The sequence below is a fragment of the Dermacentor variabilis genome, chromosome 4 (genome assembly GCF_050947875.1).
Source record: "Dermacentor variabilis isolate Ectoservices chromosome 4, ASM5094787v1, whole genome shotgun sequence".
Taxonomy (NCBI): Eukaryota; Metazoa; Arthropoda; class Arachnida; order Ixodida; family Ixodidae; genus Dermacentor; species Dermacentor variabilis.
Window position 1 is genome coordinate 163,536,111 of NC_134571.1, and position 18,370 is coordinate 163,554,480.

Genomic DNA, 18,370 nt, shown 5'->3' on the forward strand with positions numbered 1-18,370 from the left:
TATATTTAATTATGTATATGAGAAGGTTATTTACCATTATTCATTTTGCTTTCAGTATATTGAGAAATGCGTCTTACCTAATGTGAAATTTCAGAACAGCTCTACAAGGGTTATCATTTCACGATATTTTGGCTGGCGCGGACAATCTGTCTCGTGTGGCACGTTGCGAACCGAGGGTACTGTGGCGCGACTGCATCGCTAAACTGGAAATTTTGACAGGCAGAGCGTTTGCGGCGCGTGGGCGCCATTTACAGCAGCCGGCGCAGACAGTCCTCCCAGATGACGCGTGCTACTCTGGTGCCATTTGATAGCCATCGTTGCCACACTACGCTTTTCTTCTAATGCTTTCACCATACCCTCCTCCTCCGCTTTCCTCCTCGAGACTTTAAGACCCCGCTGCGCTCCGCATTCCCTCTTTCATTCTTCGCTGTGCCCGTTCGCTCGCTTACACCTACACCGACGCTCACCACAAAAACGGGCGCCTAAGAGCTCCACTCTAAACGAAGTGACTGAAGCATTGATTGCTTTGTTTTTGTGGAAAGAACCCTAAAAACGCATCAACTTGAAGTATGTTTATGAACTTATACTTGATTGTCCATGAGACGTCTGTAAACGAATCAGTGATAGCTATGACTGGCAAAGAAGTCTTCATTATTCCTCCGCGATACCTTGCTTACTCCAAGACAAGGTAAAGCTTCTGCATCTGCACCCTAATTAGCCTTGGCTTGATGTAACTGGTGGTGTTTATCATCCAAATTGCTTTGTGTGACCAAAGCCATTGACACTGAAAAAGAAACGGCGTTTCTGAAACCTGCAGCACACATGACCCCTACAACTAGGACAATTGCAATCTAGTCCTATTCCAACTTCCTGAAGTCAAATCTGCTGACAGTCGCACCGGGCGGTGAAGCTTCGCGTTGTTTGAACCGCCCAATCGTGCGCTCTCTTTGTTTATAGCAGGTCACCTTTCTTCTAATTGAAAGCGTATAGCAGTGCATACTATGACAGATTTTTACGCGAAAGTGTACATGCGCCGTCTGCAAAATCTACTTAATCTCGCTTTATAGCGCAGACGAACCTTCATAGCTGTTAGTTGCTGCCATTGTTGAGAGCCGTAATTGTTGAAATGGAATGCTTCCTTTGTAGGTAATGAGAATAGTTCAAAAACCGATGTATACGTATCGTTGAAGAAGCACGTTTTCCTCGTGGATGGTCATCGGACAGTGTGCGCGTTCGTGAAACAATACAAACGTTCCGTGAGCGTTCAGAAAAATGGCGTTCTCGCCATGTAGTTTAAATAACTTCTATTTTTTATAAATGTTTTGTTTTCAGTGCGTTGCCGTGACAAATATGCTATGGGCATGCGATGCAAAGCGCATAATGTAGTACGTTGTTAGGACAAATTGAATTCTCAAGATATGATGCCAAAAACAAAGCATAAATTGTCATATACACAAAAAATGCAGCATTCGCTGAGGTATTATTTAGCAAGGACATTGCTAACTATCGTAATGATCGACCCATTCGTTAAAATACACTCATTTCATAAACGCATTGCTTGTTGTATATTTCTATTACTCACAATGGTTTAGTGAAAATAACATCAACACAGTGCAACAAGAGTTTGCAGAATGCAATAATTGGAACATAGGCACCAAGGATTGAGTGCCCTGAAATGCAATGTTCCTCTATGTCAGATTTAATACATAGTACTTCATTGTTTAAGTCATAGATACATAGCTGTTCAGATACGTTGTGAGGATCTGGACGTATCGAAAGCATTGTCAAGTACACGCAATATATATAGTGATATACATAGTGATTCTTCAGTGTGCGATGTTCAGTTATCTATTTGTGAAAGTAACATTCAAATGCCAACAATTTCTAAACACTATACCGCAGCTTAGTAGTGTTCACATAGAGTGCATCAATTGCGACAGCAGTGAACAAAACAGCCTTCACACAGATAAATGAAGAGGGCACTCGACTGCACATAATAAGCACAGCTTATAGTTGCCCTCACGAGCACACACTGCAGATAAGAGAAGCAAACAAGTCAAAAAACAGCTGTAATACGTGCAATTCACAATGATTATTTTTGAACAGCCAAAATGCATGAAATTAGTAATTTATCCTTACATGACAGTGAATTGCCTATATTCATTTCTCAGTAAAGATACGAGCTTTGTTTTCTTTTTTTGATCCCTTGTTTTGAAACACGTGCAAGGACATTCCTCTGCTTGCAAAGAATGCTCAAAAGTTGCTTTAAATTTTCGCAAAATTGGAACATTCTTGATGTCAACAATGCACCAAGCCAGCTTTACGTGTTGTTGTAAAGCTGCTTTTTGTTCCACCATCACCTAATAATTCAAGAAAGCCTTCATAGAAGCAATGTTTTATACAATATTTTCCTTGTTGTTATTCGGCTCACGTGACGTATAGGCTTCCTCGTTGGGTTGGCATAGAAATGGTTACGTATTTAATAAAAATCTGCCGTAATCAATTACTTAAAGCATTGCGTAAACGTCCACCACCTCACGTTTATACTAGAGAACTTGCAAGATAAGAATTAGTTTGCATTTTATAGTTAATGAGCAAGCAGAAACATCGTGCTTCGACAAGTGCGCTAAATGATGACGCGCACTTCAGAGGCAGCGACCTCTCGTCAATTGAGCTCGCTAAAGCAAGCTACGAAGGAAACCGTTCGCTTTACGAACCGTTATAAAATGCCGCCCCAGAAATCACTTTTGTTTTGTTTGCTATAATTATGCTTAATCCGTGGGCACACGATATATCACATGGCGAGTTTTCACTGTATTTGTGACTTTGCGTTACCAGCAGGCGAAGCGGCGGTGGCCCGATAAACTTTCTAGCAATCGCGCAGTGCAAATTGGCGAAGTGAAATAGAATCTGTTTTGAATAGCTTTACGTTACAGCACGCATGTTTACATATGAGGCATGCAACTGGATGTAAGAATAACAACATCAAATTGTCCGCACGACAATCTACATAAGACAACCAAAAATTTCACTTCATTGTACGTGTTCTACTATGACCTGATTTTCTCGCATATTCAGATTTTCAATGACAAAAAATAAGAAAGTTCAAATTTACTTGCGTAATGAAAATATTATTGTTGATTTGAACAGGTAAAAAATCTTGGCTATAATGAAGAGAACACATGGAAAGGCGGAATATGTAAGAATGGTACATGCGAACCATTACAAATACCTCACGGTTGCGGGCACACCAAAGCACCAGCAGTGGTAAGTATATCAAACTCTTTTTGTTTCCCGTAGCAATTCAACAGTCGGAGATGGTGCGTTCTCGCCGCTACGATTTTTGCCGCCCGTGGTGTTACGAATAAGGTACGATGAGAAATAGCGGTTCGCGCGCCCTTTTTTTGCAGTCACATGAAATGCCGTAGCCTTTTATACATATTTTTACGCACCCAGGTCGCTAGCCGTCGCGCGTTGTTGCGGCGCTCGCCACAAGTTCGCAGCGCCAGCCAGAATAGAACCGACGATGGTATAACGCAATGCGTGCTGAAGCTGGCGTTTATCTTTGTTCTAGAGGATTTTATAGCTATGACAATCAATGTGCCACTAACACATTCACTTCCTGAACAAAATGACTGCAGCAAATAATGTGCGTCCAAAAACATAACAAGCATCACAAAAGGTTCCAATCTTTCTAAGGCGCTTCCCTTCACTTTTGCCTAATATTAAAACAAGTCTGACGCCTACGTAAAAGGAAAGCAAGGGTGTATTTACAGAATATACAGAATGGTGTATTTACAGAAGGCCGAATTTGCAGCTCGCGCAGCGTTTCCTCACAAAGTCGTCTACTTCGCCTTCTTAACACCGCTGCAGCGTTGTAGCGTTCATTCGCAAGCGCCGTGTAACATCACTCCCCGGTGGATTTAGCATAGTCACGGCCACTGCTATGTTTACTGTAGACTGGCGGAGTGGTAAGATTGATGCCGTGGTACATGTACCCCGCACTAAGAAGTCGAATGAGACTGGACGTTCGAGCATAGAGCTCAGCAATCACCAAATTTTCGACACCCGCTTTGTAACGTCCTACGTAGTGAGTGAATAACTTCTCGTGCAGGTGTTGATAGTAACAGGGCGACCAGAGTAGAAAGCGACTACCAGGATGTCGCGGTGCTTTTTGTTATAACGTTCTTTCTGGGACACCTATGACAGAAAAATCTGTGCGTGAGTGGTCTACAGGCCCATTCGGGCTCGATATGGGCTCGATTCGGGCTCGATGAACGCCACTCCAGATATATTTAGTGGGAGCGCAAGAAGCCGTAAGTCTTCAAACTGCAAAGCCACGTGGCGGCCGAAGAAAAAAAGCAATGGCCTATGGCCGCTGGTCTATTGACGGAACAAATTAAATGCAAGTGTAAATTAAGGTATGGTGGTGTCCCAATTACGGTGATCAACCGAGACATACATGGACAGCATACGCGTCAGTGTTTTGCTAATCCGCTAAGTGAGGTCGCTTGAGCACAGACGCCAGTTGATAACTCAAAGGGAAACTGCGAAAAATGTTGTCAACAATTTCGATAAAATCTTGGTCGACAACTTCGACAACAAACGGCCGTTTAGGGTAAGCAGCTGGCGCAGAACACTGTGGCGAACCAAGCCGTCGCTAAACAGAGTGTTGGCGAGGTCTCTAGCGCAGTTACTTGGCACGACATTCGTGGTGGCAAATCTGACCGTGTAGTCAGTCGCAACTACAATCAATTTAGTCCAAGAAATGTGCATCTTCTATTATAAAAGATGTGTTCAAACAAGCTGACAAATGGTAAATGTGGGCCTGAGACCTGTGTTAGGCCAATGCCTTTAGTCGCTGCCTTCTCTTTAAATTTCAAAAAAACAAATCTCAATGCGCATAAAACCCCAGTAGATGAAGCCTGACTCAAAAACATGGTTATGGTGGCATTGGCAACTGGTGGAAACTTGGTAGCAGGTGTGAAACAAAGGTGTTTGAGGCGATGGCAAGGGCTATCACAGGCGCTGACGCAGTGGCACACGGAATGGTAAAGGCCAGACCGAATAGCCGCTACCGCACGCAACCATAGCTGCAGGGAATGCTGAGATGGTCAGCCGTTCGTGCATCGTAAAGATGCGCTAGAGGTGTGGAGGACGAATGCCGTGGAAGAACTAGCAATATATCAGGGCCATCTGATTTCTTGTTGCGGCGGCACAAAATGTCGTTTTGTAGTAGAAAGCGGTGGAGCAAATGCTCGGAATAGCTGGAGCAGAGATGGTAGAGGATGAATCACACTAAACCATTGTGGTTTTGTTCGGTACTGATATTCGTGAAATTGGAGATAGTCAGTAAACAAGAATTGGCATCATGGTCGGGAAATCCAGAAGGTACCACCGGGTGACTATTGACACAGCTTGCATCCGGTTGCTACCGGCCTGGCTAGCATATTACCTGAAACAAATGCTCTTTTATGTGGACGACTCAACAATCTAGGTGGCCACTTAGGTCTTTTACATAAGGTAGCAAGCAGAGCTTCAGGTGGTCGAGAATCACTCAGAGTGGACGAACATATAAGTAAGCCTGGAAGCAGCAGATCCACCCAAGAAAAATATGACCCCTACAGCAAATAGTCCCACTGATAGTTCAGCCAGCGAGCATCCAGAGCACCGAAGCAACGTAGTATACATAGCGAAGAATTAAATGCCGGATGAAGTTGGCCGCCATTGTAATCTGAACCTGGCAACGTTCAACGCTAGAACGTTATCTAGTGAGGCGCGTCTAGCACTGATATTGGAGGAAATAAAGGGCAGTAAATGGGGTATAATAGGGCTCAGTGAAGTTAGGAGGACAAATGAAGCATATACATTGCTAAAAAGCGGGCACGTCGCATGCTACCGGTGCTTAGCGGAAAGGCGAGACCTAGGAGTCGAATTCCTGATTAATAAGAATATAGCTGGTAAGGTACATGAATCCTATAGCATTAACGAGAAGGTCGCAAGCCTTGTTGTGAACCTTAATAAGAGGTACAAATTGAACGTCGTACAGGTGCACGCTCCTACATCCAGTCAGGATGACGAGGAAATCGAAAGCTTCTATGAAGACGTGGGATCGGCGATGTGTAAGGTCAAAACAAAATACACTGAACTGATGGGCGACTTCAATGCCAAGGTAGGCATGAAGCAGGCTGGAGACAAAGCAGTGGGGGAATATGGCATAGGCACTAGGAATAGCAGGGGAGAGTTATTAGTCGACTTCGCAGAACAGGATAAGATGCGGATAATGAATAGCTTCTTCCGCAAGCGGGATAGCCCAAAGTGGACGTGGAGGAGCCCGAATGACGAGACTAGAAATGAAATAGACTTTATACTCTGCGCTAACCCTGGCATCCTACAAGATCCCAGGTAGCACAAAAGCGATACGTAACGTTTTCGTAGCGTTTATCCAAGACGATAAAAACGGGTTAAAGAAGACACGAATGAGAGAACTTCGGCGGGAAAACGTCGTATATCTCTGCTAATGTCCGGCTTAATTACTTTCTTGAGACGATCTAGAACAGGTCTGCAAGACGTATTCGAAAAGCTGGTCTAGAAATAGGATTGGGAAAGACACAAGTAATTCCTTTGCCAAAACTATTCGTAACCAATTTCTAAACGTTTTTAGGACGTTATCAAAAAGCTGGTCTAGAAGCGGTCTTGAAAGGTTTACGATCATCTGAAGCTAATTTTCGCAGGTGACGGGCGCGATCAGACATCGTTGTTCAAAACACGCGTTTAGTTTCGCCTCACGCGAAACAAACCTCATTGGCCTAGGCCGTTGGCACGGCCTAGGCCGATCGTGTGAGGTGAAACTGATCGGGCGTTTCGAACAACGATCTCCAATCCCGCCTCAGATGAGTAGAAGCGTCGGTGTTGACTGTAAGAGCCATGGCGTAGTGCCAAGCACTGTTCCCCGCATGGCCGGCGCATCCTCTACCAAGTAGCACGAAAATGAGCCTGTTAGGAATAATGAATCCTTAATACCGCCTTTAGTAAGCTACGATACTTACAACCACAATGGGAATGACATCCTGCAAAGAACAAATGGCCACGTCTTGGCAGGTGGCCAGACCAAGCCCTTCATGCCAAGAGTGCATGAAATGAGAACATTGTGACAAAGCAAAAACACTTTATTAAAATGTATTGCTTATGCAAGGTTCGAACAAACTGTGTGAGACATGCAAATAGAAATAAAAGTACATCAACAATGACAAAAGTCGCAGAAAGGATTCGTAATGAACTCGAAAGTGAACATTCACTAGCACATAAACAAAATTCCAAGTACACATACAAAAATGAACAGAAAAATCTGGAGCGTACTAAAGTGTCTAATTTATCATAGTAAAGTGCATGTGCTATTAGATGGACTAGAGTTATGCAGAAGTGACATCGGAGCGAATGGAAGTAGTCTGAAAAATGCAAGAGTATGAATCGGATGGTAACTGCCTCCAAGGAATGTTAAAAATCAGCTAGAAGCTTGAAAAGAGCACAAAAAGAAATACCACCGCATACCATCATAAAACAATCCTGCGGCAGAAATAAAAAAAAAATAGGAACAATGCAAAATTGGAAATATTGCCTTTAGGATGTATCAAAGAAGGTAATGGCGAGAAAAAATAACCATACAACAAAAAAGCAATAAAGTGAAATTAGTGCAGAATACCTAAACGTGTAACAAGTGTAACAAGTGAACACTACTGTAGTACAGCGAACGATGAGACAGTAATGCTGCATCTTGCCACTCCAGAACGTGAGAAATGAATATGCAAGCCTCATATTGGAAACTTACACAAACATGGAAATAAACTGAAATGCACTGGAAGCTGCATTTGTGTAACAAAGGAAGCAATGGTAATAATAAATAGCAAGTGTTTTATCTAAAACGCCCTTTACAAGAGGCAAAGTTGTACCTCTCTGGCAAAAACAAAGTTGCAACGAATAATTTGCAAACCAGCAAATACATTAATTAGCACACTGACATGTCACACTTTGCGCACATCTCCAGTCTCCTAAAGTAAAAAAACAAGCACTCTGAATGACAAAAACGTTTAACACATGTAGCCCAGAGAAAATTCTTTGCCAGTTCACTCACACTTTCACATCCAAAAACATTTGCCACAAAGTCCAGGCACAGTTCCACTGATGTTTACCAATTCACCCCCACTTTCACGTCCAAAAATATTTGGCACACAGTCCAGGGAGAGCTTCATAGATAAACAGCTTGAGAGCACCCTACTGATTATTGTGTAGTCCCACTGCTGGAAATAGAACTGCCGCACATGCTGGTAGTGGTTTCAATGTAGACACACTGCTGCCCTGGACAGGTATGCTCAGATATCTGCACTGGTGCTCTATTTTGTCGATGTAGACACATTGATGCACTACGCTGGTAATTGAAATGTTTTGAATGCACAAGTATTGGCTTCACCAGAAAGACTTGCCCACATACCACCACTGGCATATATATGCACTTGCTCTTCACTCAGTAGCATTGAACTTAAAGTGTTCCCTATGTGGGAGCCATGTGTAAAACCAGTGTCACACGACCACTCTCGATCGCGACCAAGCCCGATCCGGATCGACATTATCGATGCGACTGGCTCACTCTCGTAGCTTGCGCAGAGGAGCCAATCACGACCGAGAAATTCGATTTGTAACGGACTGGATAGCGGCTAAAAGAGCCCCGTGTGAAACCGGCATCAAATAATGCACAGACGTACGCTAGGAAAATGTGTCGCACAATGACAAAGAACTGCGACATGCCCTGTTGTGCGAAGCGCGTGAACAGAACACACACACACACACATATATATATATATATATATATATATATATATATATATATATATATATATATATATATATATATATATATATATATATATATATATATAAAACCTGCCAGAGCACTTCGCGAACTCCATGCGCACACATCCATGGCACCCGCACGAACTCGGCAGGCCGCCGTAAAGCGCGAAGGGCGCACAGCGTACATTCCGACACATGTCCCAAACTGCAAACAATCGTACTACCTAAAGCATACAAGTTATTTTATACCAAGGGCATACTCGACTCACGTATGCAGTATCCGCAAGGGAGTTATGCAGCGTACATGCTGTATCCATTCGCCAAATAGTAAAATTGATAACAAGCACAAAGCTACAAGGGACTCAATACATTACTACCATTTGAGGCGTCAAATAAAATCGAATTTGGCCGTTTCATATATTGGACACAATATATGGACACATGTGGTACCCGGTAAGACCATGAAATACCCATCACGTGGGTAAAGGGGGCAAAAACACAATCGAGAACCTGAAGCGCAAACGATAAAAGCACGGTATGGTGCTCGCAAAATTCTGTCAGTGCGCTGTAGCGCGAGGGAAGAAAATAGGGCGAGCACTTGACCTCACCTTTTGGGATACCGCACTAGTACTGAATCATTAAAAAAAGCCTGTTTGAATCAGTTCCCTTGTCTGCAACACTCTTGCTAAACGGGAGACTAAAATACCACGATGACGGCTCTATTGCGGAGATCGGCAAGGTGCGCACAGACAGAAATTTTGCCGCCTTTCTTCGCATTCTGCAAAATGCTTTCTTGTTAGGATCACGCATAGCGGCCGATCCCGACGCAAGGGACACACAGGCACGATTTCGTCCCTATAACTTTCGTCCTTATACTGCCCTTAACGCCTTAATTACAGCGTCAGTGAAAAGGCGCCTCACATAACATGAGAATGAACTTGAAGAGCTGATTAGTGCGCTCCACTCCGCGCCCTCCAATTGAAAACACTACTGATTTCCAAATTAAACTACACAAACAGATCGCACAACCCAAACTAATCACAGAACGTCGTTTTCTTGACGGGAAAACCCTGCAACACTTACATGACAAAGGGCAGCGGCAGCACATTCAGAACAGCCGCTATTATACCACAGCGCAATGCAAGTGCGATAACGCTATTATGCCCTGCTCAAACAGATCGCACAACCCAGACTAATCACAGAATGTCGTTTTCTTGACAGCAAAGCAGTGCAACACTTACATGACAAAGGGCAGCGGCAGCACATTCAGAACAGTCGCCCCCGCAGGGGCGTCTGCGTCAGCAGGCGTTTGGTGTGTTGCGACACCACGTACCCGAGCACACGAGGGTTGGACCCTCCCGCGTGTAGCCGTGCGCGGCTTAGCCGTGTCTGGGGAAAGGGGGATCCTGGGGGTTGAGCCGATGCTGGGTGTCTGGACCTTTAAGGCCCCCCGGCGGACGCAACACACCCCTTTGGCCTCTGCTTCACATAGACGGCCCCCCCCGGACTGACCCACCCGGGGGAAATCGGTAGTTGCCTTTTCCTGTCTCTCTCTCCCTCCAGCCTTCGTCTTTCTCTCACTTTTCATCTTTCCTGTCTTCTCCTTCCTTCCGCTTACTTCCATAGTTTCCAGGCAGCAAGGGTTAACCTTGTGTGATTAACCAACCTAGGTTATTTCATATTTGGTTATAGTGATGACGTACAGCTGGCGTTTACAGGACCTGTTCTTACAGTCTCTGTAGCGTCCCCTTGTAGGACTCCATGGTGGGTGGCTGGCGTTATTGCCGAAAATTCAATTCCTTTATGGCAACATCCTTCCCTCCACTTCCTGATCGCCCTCAGAAAAGAGGGCGCACCGATGATTTATTCCAGTTTTTTGGTCGACAAAAAGAATCCTTCCCTCGTTTTCATGTGATCCACACAGAAAAACCAGCGAAACAAGTCCGAACGATCTCCCCGTTCCTGGTATCTAAGACCCTTACCGAAGTTTTTGGCCCAGGTTATAAGGCGTCGAGGATGGCCAGCGGTGACCTCCTCTTGGAGCTCCGCGATCAGAAACAATTTGAGAAACTGCCTAAACTAGTATCATTTGGAGAGACCCATGTAGTAGTAACCCCGCACCGCACGATGAATACCAGCCGAGGCGTTGTCTCGGACGATGATTTGCTGGAGCTCACTGAGGCTGAACTCTTGGAGGGCTTCAGCGAACAAAATGTCATAAATGTCAAAAGAATCAAGATTAGGCGAGATGGAAAAGAAATCCAAACAAAACACCTGATACTCACTTTTAGCTCAAGTGTCCTCCCCGAGTCCATCGAGGCCGGTTACATCAAACTTCGTGTTAGGCCGTACGTGCCCAATCCCCTCAGATGTTTTAAGTGCCAAAGGTTCGGCCACAGTTCACAGAACTGTCGAGGCCGGCTGACATGTGCCAAGTGTAGTGACACTGAACATTCCTCTGAAACATGCCAGAAGACTCCACACTGTGTCAACTGTGATGGCGAGCACGCCGCATACTCGCGCGCCTGCCCGTCCTGGAAAAGAGAAAAAGAGATTGTGACAATCAAAGTCAAAGAAAACATATCTTTCAAGGAGGCACGTAGGCGGGTGTCATACCTGTCAAAGAGTAGCTTTGCCGATGTGGCGCGTAAGGGGGCAGCGCCACAACGGCCTCCAGCGGCTGCCCGACCCACAGGCAGTGAGTCGGCAGTTACGCCATCTGCCCCCGCGGCGGTTGCAGCTAGCGCTGCTCCGTCTACCCAGCAGACGGGGCCATCGACCCCGAAGGTGGACGCAGCCGAGGCTGCCCCAGCCTCCGAGGCCCCTTCCAGCGCTGGCAACGGCCAGCGCAGCCAAATCCCTCTGGGAGCCCCATCGACCTCCGGGCTGGTGGGCGCAGGGGTCTTGCCCTCCAAGGCGGGACTCCCTCTGAAAACTTCCCGCTCGCAAGAGCACGTGTCCGGCGCCTCACAAGAGGCAATGGACACCACACCTATCCTCAAGGCGCACCAGGCGCCTAAGGAGCGTCGAGAATCGCTCGAACGCTTCAAAAAGAACAAAACACCTATTACAGGGCCTCGAAAGGGCTCTGTAATCTAAGGCATCTTTCCGTTTCCGTAGACACAGCACTAATTTACATTAAATATGGATACACAAATCATACAATGGAACGTCAGAGGTCTCCTTAGAAACCTTGATGACGTACAAGAGCTCATACACAAACACAATCCAAAAGTGCTGTGTTTACAGGAAACACACCTAAAATCAAAACACACAAACTTTCTCCGACAGTATATAACTTTTCGCAAAGATCGCGATGATGCTATCGCATCATCGGGAGGTGTAGCTATAGTTATCCACAAAAGCATTGCGTGTCAACATTTACAGCTCCAAACGCCTCTTGAAGCAGTGGCAGTCCGAGCTGTCCTCCTAAACAAACTCATCACCATTAGCTCGCTTTACGTACCCCCACACTACAAATTAAACAAACATGAATTCCAGTCATTTATAGACGAATTGCCAGAACCTTATGTTGTTCTTGGCGATTTCAATGCGCACAGCTGCCTGTGGGGCGACTCTCGTACAGACGCGCGAGGTCGTCTCGTTGAACAGTTCCTTTTCTCTTCTGGTGCTTGTCTTCTGAATAAGAAGGAAGCGACATACTATTCTCTCGCAAACAAAACATTTTCTTCAATAGATCTTAGCCTAGTCTCCCCGTCACTACTGTCTGAACTTCAATGGGAAGTAAACGACAATCCTTACGGAAGCGACCACTTCCCTATACTTCTAAGAACATATAAAGAACGCGAATGTCTACCACACGCTCCCAGGTGGAAAATCGATACAGCCGACTGGGAGAAATTCCGAACTCTCACCAGGATCTCATGGGATTACATGTCCTCTTTAGAAATTGATGCTGCCGTTCAGTATTTTACAGCCTTCATTATAGGTGCCGCGTCTAAATGCATATCTGGAGTAAGTGGTTTCGCATGCAAACGGCGCGTCCCGTGGTGGAACGACGAGTGTAGGACCGCCCGTAAGAAACAAAACAAAGCGTGGGGGTTGCTACGCACCTCTCCCACTGCGGAGAATCTTATTAACTTTAAAAAAGCAAAATCTGAAGGAAGGAGAACGCGCCGACAGGCCAGAAGAGAGAGCTGGCAGAAGTTTTTATCGGGTATCAACTCTTATACTGAGGAGGGGAAAGTCTGGAACAGGGTTAACAGGATAAAAGGACGACAAACTTATTCACTCCCTCTAGTAAATACACAGGGCGGTACACTGAAAGATCAGGCCGACTCACTTGGGGAGCACTTCGAGAGTGTATCAAGCTCAAAACATTATTCGCAATCCTTCCTAAAATATAAACAAATAGAAGAATGCAAGCCACTCGTCAATAAATGCCGACAGAATGAACCGTACAATTGCCCTTTTAGTGCTGCTGAGTTGAAAGCTGCCTTGAGCGCATGCAAGAGCTCTGCACCGGGATCCGATAGAATCATGTATGAAATGCTCAAAAACTTACACAATGACACGCAAGTAACACTACTTACACTTTTCAACACTATCTGGGACGCAGGGTACCTTCCAACGGCATGGAAAGAAGCCATTGTGGTCCCTGTTTTGAAAGAAGGGAAAGACCCTTCTTCAGTGGCAAGTTACCGCCCGATAGCCCTCACAAGCTGCATGTGTAAGGTATTTGAAAAAATGATAAATCGGCGACTCATCCATTTTCTTGAACAAAACAAAATGCTTGATCCCTTTCAGTGTGGCTTCCGAGAAGGGCGCTGCACAACCGACCATCTTGTACGTATTGAAGGACATATTCGTGACGCGCTTGTACACAAACAGTTCTTCGTATCGATATTCCTCGATATGGAGAAGGCGTACGATACGACCTGGCGCTACGGAATCTTGAGAGATTTGTCAGAAATGGGCATTCATGGTAAAATGCTAAACGTAATAAAAAGCTACTTGTCCAGTCGTACCTTCCGGGTGAAAGTCGGCAATGTGCTGTCACGTCCTTTTACACAAGAAACTGGTGTACCCCAGGGAGGCGTGCTCAGTTGCACACTTTTTATTGTTAAAATGACAACGCTTCGTGCGTCCTTACCACCAGCCATCTTGTATTCCGTCTATGTGGACGACATTCAAATAGGCTTCAAATCCTGTAACCTCGCAGTATGCGAGAGACAGGTACAGCATGGCTTGAACAAGGTGTCAGGGTGGGCAGAGAAAAATGGTTTTAAGATCAATCCTCAAAAAAGTTCTTGTGTGCTGTTTACAACGAAGAGAGGCCTAGTTCCGGATCCTTGCTTACAAATGTGTGGACAACAGATTCCTGTAAACAAAGAGCTCAAATTTCTAGGTATTATACTCGACAATAGACTCACTTTCGTCCCACACATTAAACAACTCAAAGAAAAGTGTCTGAAAACAATGAACCTAATGAAACTTCTATCCCAGACTACGTGGGGTAGTGACAGGAAGTGCCTAATGAATCTGTATAAGAGCCTCATCCGGTCACGATTAGATTATGGTGCCGTGGTATATAACTCTGCCGCCCCAAGCGCGCTAAAGATGCTAGACCCGGTTCACCATCTAGGCATCCGTTTAGCCACGGGCGCTTTCAGAACAAGCCCAATTGAAAGCTTATATGCCGAATCGAATGAATGGTCTCTCCACCTACAGAGATCATACAACAGCTTTATATATTTCCTCAAAGTACGCTCTAATCCTGAACATCCATGTTTTGATACCGTTACCGATATGACGTGCGCTACACTTTTCAGCAACCGTCCCTCCATAAGACAGCCTTTTTCGCTGCGTGTGAAGGAGCTTAGCAATGAAATGCATGTCCCACTCCTCGAGCATCGCCTAATGCACACAATCAAGCTCTTACCTCCCTGGGAGTGGCAGGTGATACAATGTGACATATCCTTTATAAAAGTTACAAAGCACGCTCCTGAGGCTGAAATCAGAATGCATTTCCTAGAACTACAGCACAAGCACTCCTGTGCAGATTTCTACACAGACGCTTCGAAGTCAAATGCCGGGGTATCCTATGCAGCAGTCGGCCCATCCTTCTCGCAATCCGACGTACTGCATCCCGAAACAAGCATCTTTACGGCCGAGGCCTACGCATTACTCTCTGCCGTGAAACATATAAGAAGATCAAAACTTTCAAAAGCAGCGATCTATACAGACTCCCTAAGCGTCGTGAAGGCCTTGATGTCAGTCCATACACACAAAAATCCTGTACTTAGTGAACTCTACACCGTCTTGTGTAAAGCGTACATATCTAACCAGCGTATCATTATATGCTGGGTGCCTGGCCACAGGAGCATTGAGGGTAACGTTCTGGCGGACGAGATGGCCACGTCAATCGCATCGCAAACTGTTAACCCTACCGCTGCGGTGCCTGTCACAGATCTGAGGCCTTTCTTGCGAAGGAGATTGCGGGACCACTGGCAACGCATGTGGGACGCGGAAACGAATAATAAGCTCCACCTGATAAAACCACAGTTAGGATTCTGGCCCTCTACTACAAAATCGCGCCGAACAGATGTCCTATTCTGTCGGCTCAGAATAGGACACACGTTTGGCACCCATAATTTTCTACTAACCGGAAGTGTGCCTCCAACCTGTGGTAGATGCGGGGAGAGGCTGACCGTGCTCCACGTCCTTCTGGAATGTCGCGAAGCCGAATCTGAAAGAACGAAACATTTTTCCTTAGCTTACAGACAGCACATCCCTCTCCATCCAGTAATGTTCCTCGGTCCAGAACCGCTTTTTAACACAGACACAGTCCTAGGTTTTCTGAGAGATGTGGTCCTACATGTTATTAGCCCCATGCATTCCTAGCGCTTCCTCTCTTTAGAGGACGCCGCTGGGATAGTTGTACGGTATAGCACATGCCTCCAGACCCTTGTGTTTCAAGGGCTCCAAGGAGGCAGTAGTGCTCTGGCATTTCTTATAATCGTGATATATTTTACTTATCGTATCATTCTTTTTATATGCATCTAAATTTTCATAGAACAAGTCATACGTCATCGCCATAATTTTATCATACAGATTTTACGCACTTTAGCGCGTATATTTTAAGGCCTCTTTACAGCCACCTCACACCAACTTCATAGCAATCATAATTACACCGCAAACTCATTACCACAGACATGGCGCTCTTTGGCCACACCTGGCCCTTGCGCCATAAAACTCCACACATCATCAGAACAGTCGCAAACAGACCATAGTGCCATGCGAGTGCGATAACGAAACTATGCCCGGCTTCACGAATAACGTGGCCGCCTTGGTCACATAACAATTGAAAACACTGCTGATTTCCAAATTAAAACCACAGAAACATATCGCACAACCCAAACTGATCACAGAATATCGTTTTCTTGACAGCAAAACACTGCAACACTTACATAGCAAAGGGCAGCGGCAGCACATTCAGAACAGCCGCAAACACACCACAGCGCGATGCGAGTGCGGTGACGCGACGACGCCATGACGACGCTACTATGCCCGGCTCAACCCGGCTGCCCGGCACCACGAATCACGTGGCCACCTTGGTCACATGATTTGACGACGGTATCGCCACCTTGCGCAAAGTTGGATCGCGTTGATGGGTTGTTGAATATTGCAGAAGCCGCTAAAGAGGCTGACGCGCCGTGGCGTGGTGGTGGCGCCTTGAGTCGTTTTCAAAACGTATTCACCCCTCGTTTTTAAGCTGCCTGGCTTCCAACGTTATCAAAACGTATTCACCCCTCGTTTTTAAGCCATCTTGTTTGGAACGTATTTGATGCGTCGATTTTGGTCAAAAATCCGTTTCAGACGTTGAATCCCTTAATTTGAAGTTTTCAAGACTTTGTGTGCTACCTGGGATGTGGACGTGCTCGGCAATGTGCGCTGCAGTGTCCATAGGATGGTAAGAACTCGAATTAGCCTAGGCTTGAGGACGGAGTGGAAGAAACTGGTACATAAGAAGCCGATCAATCAGTTAGCGGTAAGAGGGAAAATAGAGGAATTCCGTATCAACTAACAGAACAGGTATTCGGCTTTAACACAGGAAGAGGACCTTAGTCTGGAAGCAATGAACGACAATCTTATGGGCATCATTAAGGAGCCTGCAATAGAAGTCGGTGGCAACTCCGTTGGACAGGATACCAGTAAGCTATCGCAGGAGACGAAAGACCTGATCAAGAAACGCCAATGTATGAAAGCCTCTAATCCTACAGCTAGAATAGAACTGGCAGAACTTTCCAAGTTAATCACCAAGCATAGGACAGCTGACCTGAGGAACTATAATATGGATAGAATTAAACATGCTATCAGGAATGGAAGAAGCCTAAAAGCAGTGAAGAAGAAACTAGGAATAGGCAAGAATCAGATGTATGCTTTAAGAGACAAAGCCGGCAATACCAATACTAATATGGATGAGATAGTTCAAGTGGCTGAGGAGTTCTATAGAGATTTATACAGTACAAGTGGCACCCACGACGATAAAGGAATAGTCCAGAGGAATATTAAATCCCACAAGTAACGCCGGAAGAAGCAAACAAAGCCTTGGGAGCTGTGCAAAAGGGGAGACAGCTGGGGAGGATCAGGTAACAGCATATTTGTTGAAGGATGGTGAGCAGATTGTTCTAGAAAAACTGGCCACCCTTTATACGCAATGCCTCATGACTTCGAGCGTACCAAAATCTTGGAAAAAACGCTAACACAATCCTAATACATAAGAAAGGGGACGCCAAAGACTTGAAAAATTATTGACGGATCAGCTTACTGTCCGTTGCCTACAAACTATTTACTAAGGTAATCGCCAATAGAATAGGAACACCTTAGACTCATGTCAAGCAAAGGACCAGGCAGGATTCCGTAAAGGCTACTCAACAAAAGACCACATTCACACTATCGATCAGGTGATACAGAAATGTGCAGAATATAACCAACCCCTATATACAGCTTTCATTGATTACAAGAAAGCGTTTGATTCAGTCGGAACCTCAGCAATCATGGAGGCTTTGCGGGATCAGAGTGTAGACTAGCCATATGTAAAAATACTGAAAGATATCTATAGCGGCTCCACAGTCCCCGTAGTCCTCCATAAAGAAAGCAACAAAATCCCAATAAACAAAGCCGTCAGGCAGGGAGTTACAATCTCTCCAATGCTATTCACAGCGTGTTTACAGGAGGTATTTAGAGACCTGGATTGAGAAATTGGGGATAAGAGTTAATGGAGGATAACTTAGTAACCTGAGATTCGCTAATAAAATTGCCTTGCTTAGTAACTCAGGGGACCAGCTTCAATGCATGCTCACTGACCTAGAGAGGCAAAGCCGAAGGGTGGGTCTAAAAATTAATTTGCAGAAAACCAAAGTAATCTTTAACAGTCTCGGAAGAGAACAGCAGTTTACGATAGGTAGCGAGACACTAGAAGTGGTAAGGGAATACATCTACTTAGGACAGGTAGTGACTGCGGATCCGGATCATGAGACTGAAATAATCAGAAGAATTA

The 18,370-nt window shown here is 45.3% G+C and overlaps 1 protein-coding gene across 1 annotated transcript in view; it reads left to right on the forward strand.

The window, feature by feature from the left end:
• The window catches only part of LOC142578034 (uncharacterized), a 99,710-nt gene that overhangs the window by 46,026 nt on the left and 35,314 nt on the right, over positions 1 to 18,370 (forward strand). Inside the window, exon 4 of the mRNA XM_075687455.1 lies at positions 3,151 to 3,267. Coding sequence (XP_075543570.1) covers positions 3,151 to 3,267 — 117 coding nt within the window. The remainder of the gene's footprint in view (positions 1 to 3,150; positions 3,268 to 18,370) is intronic.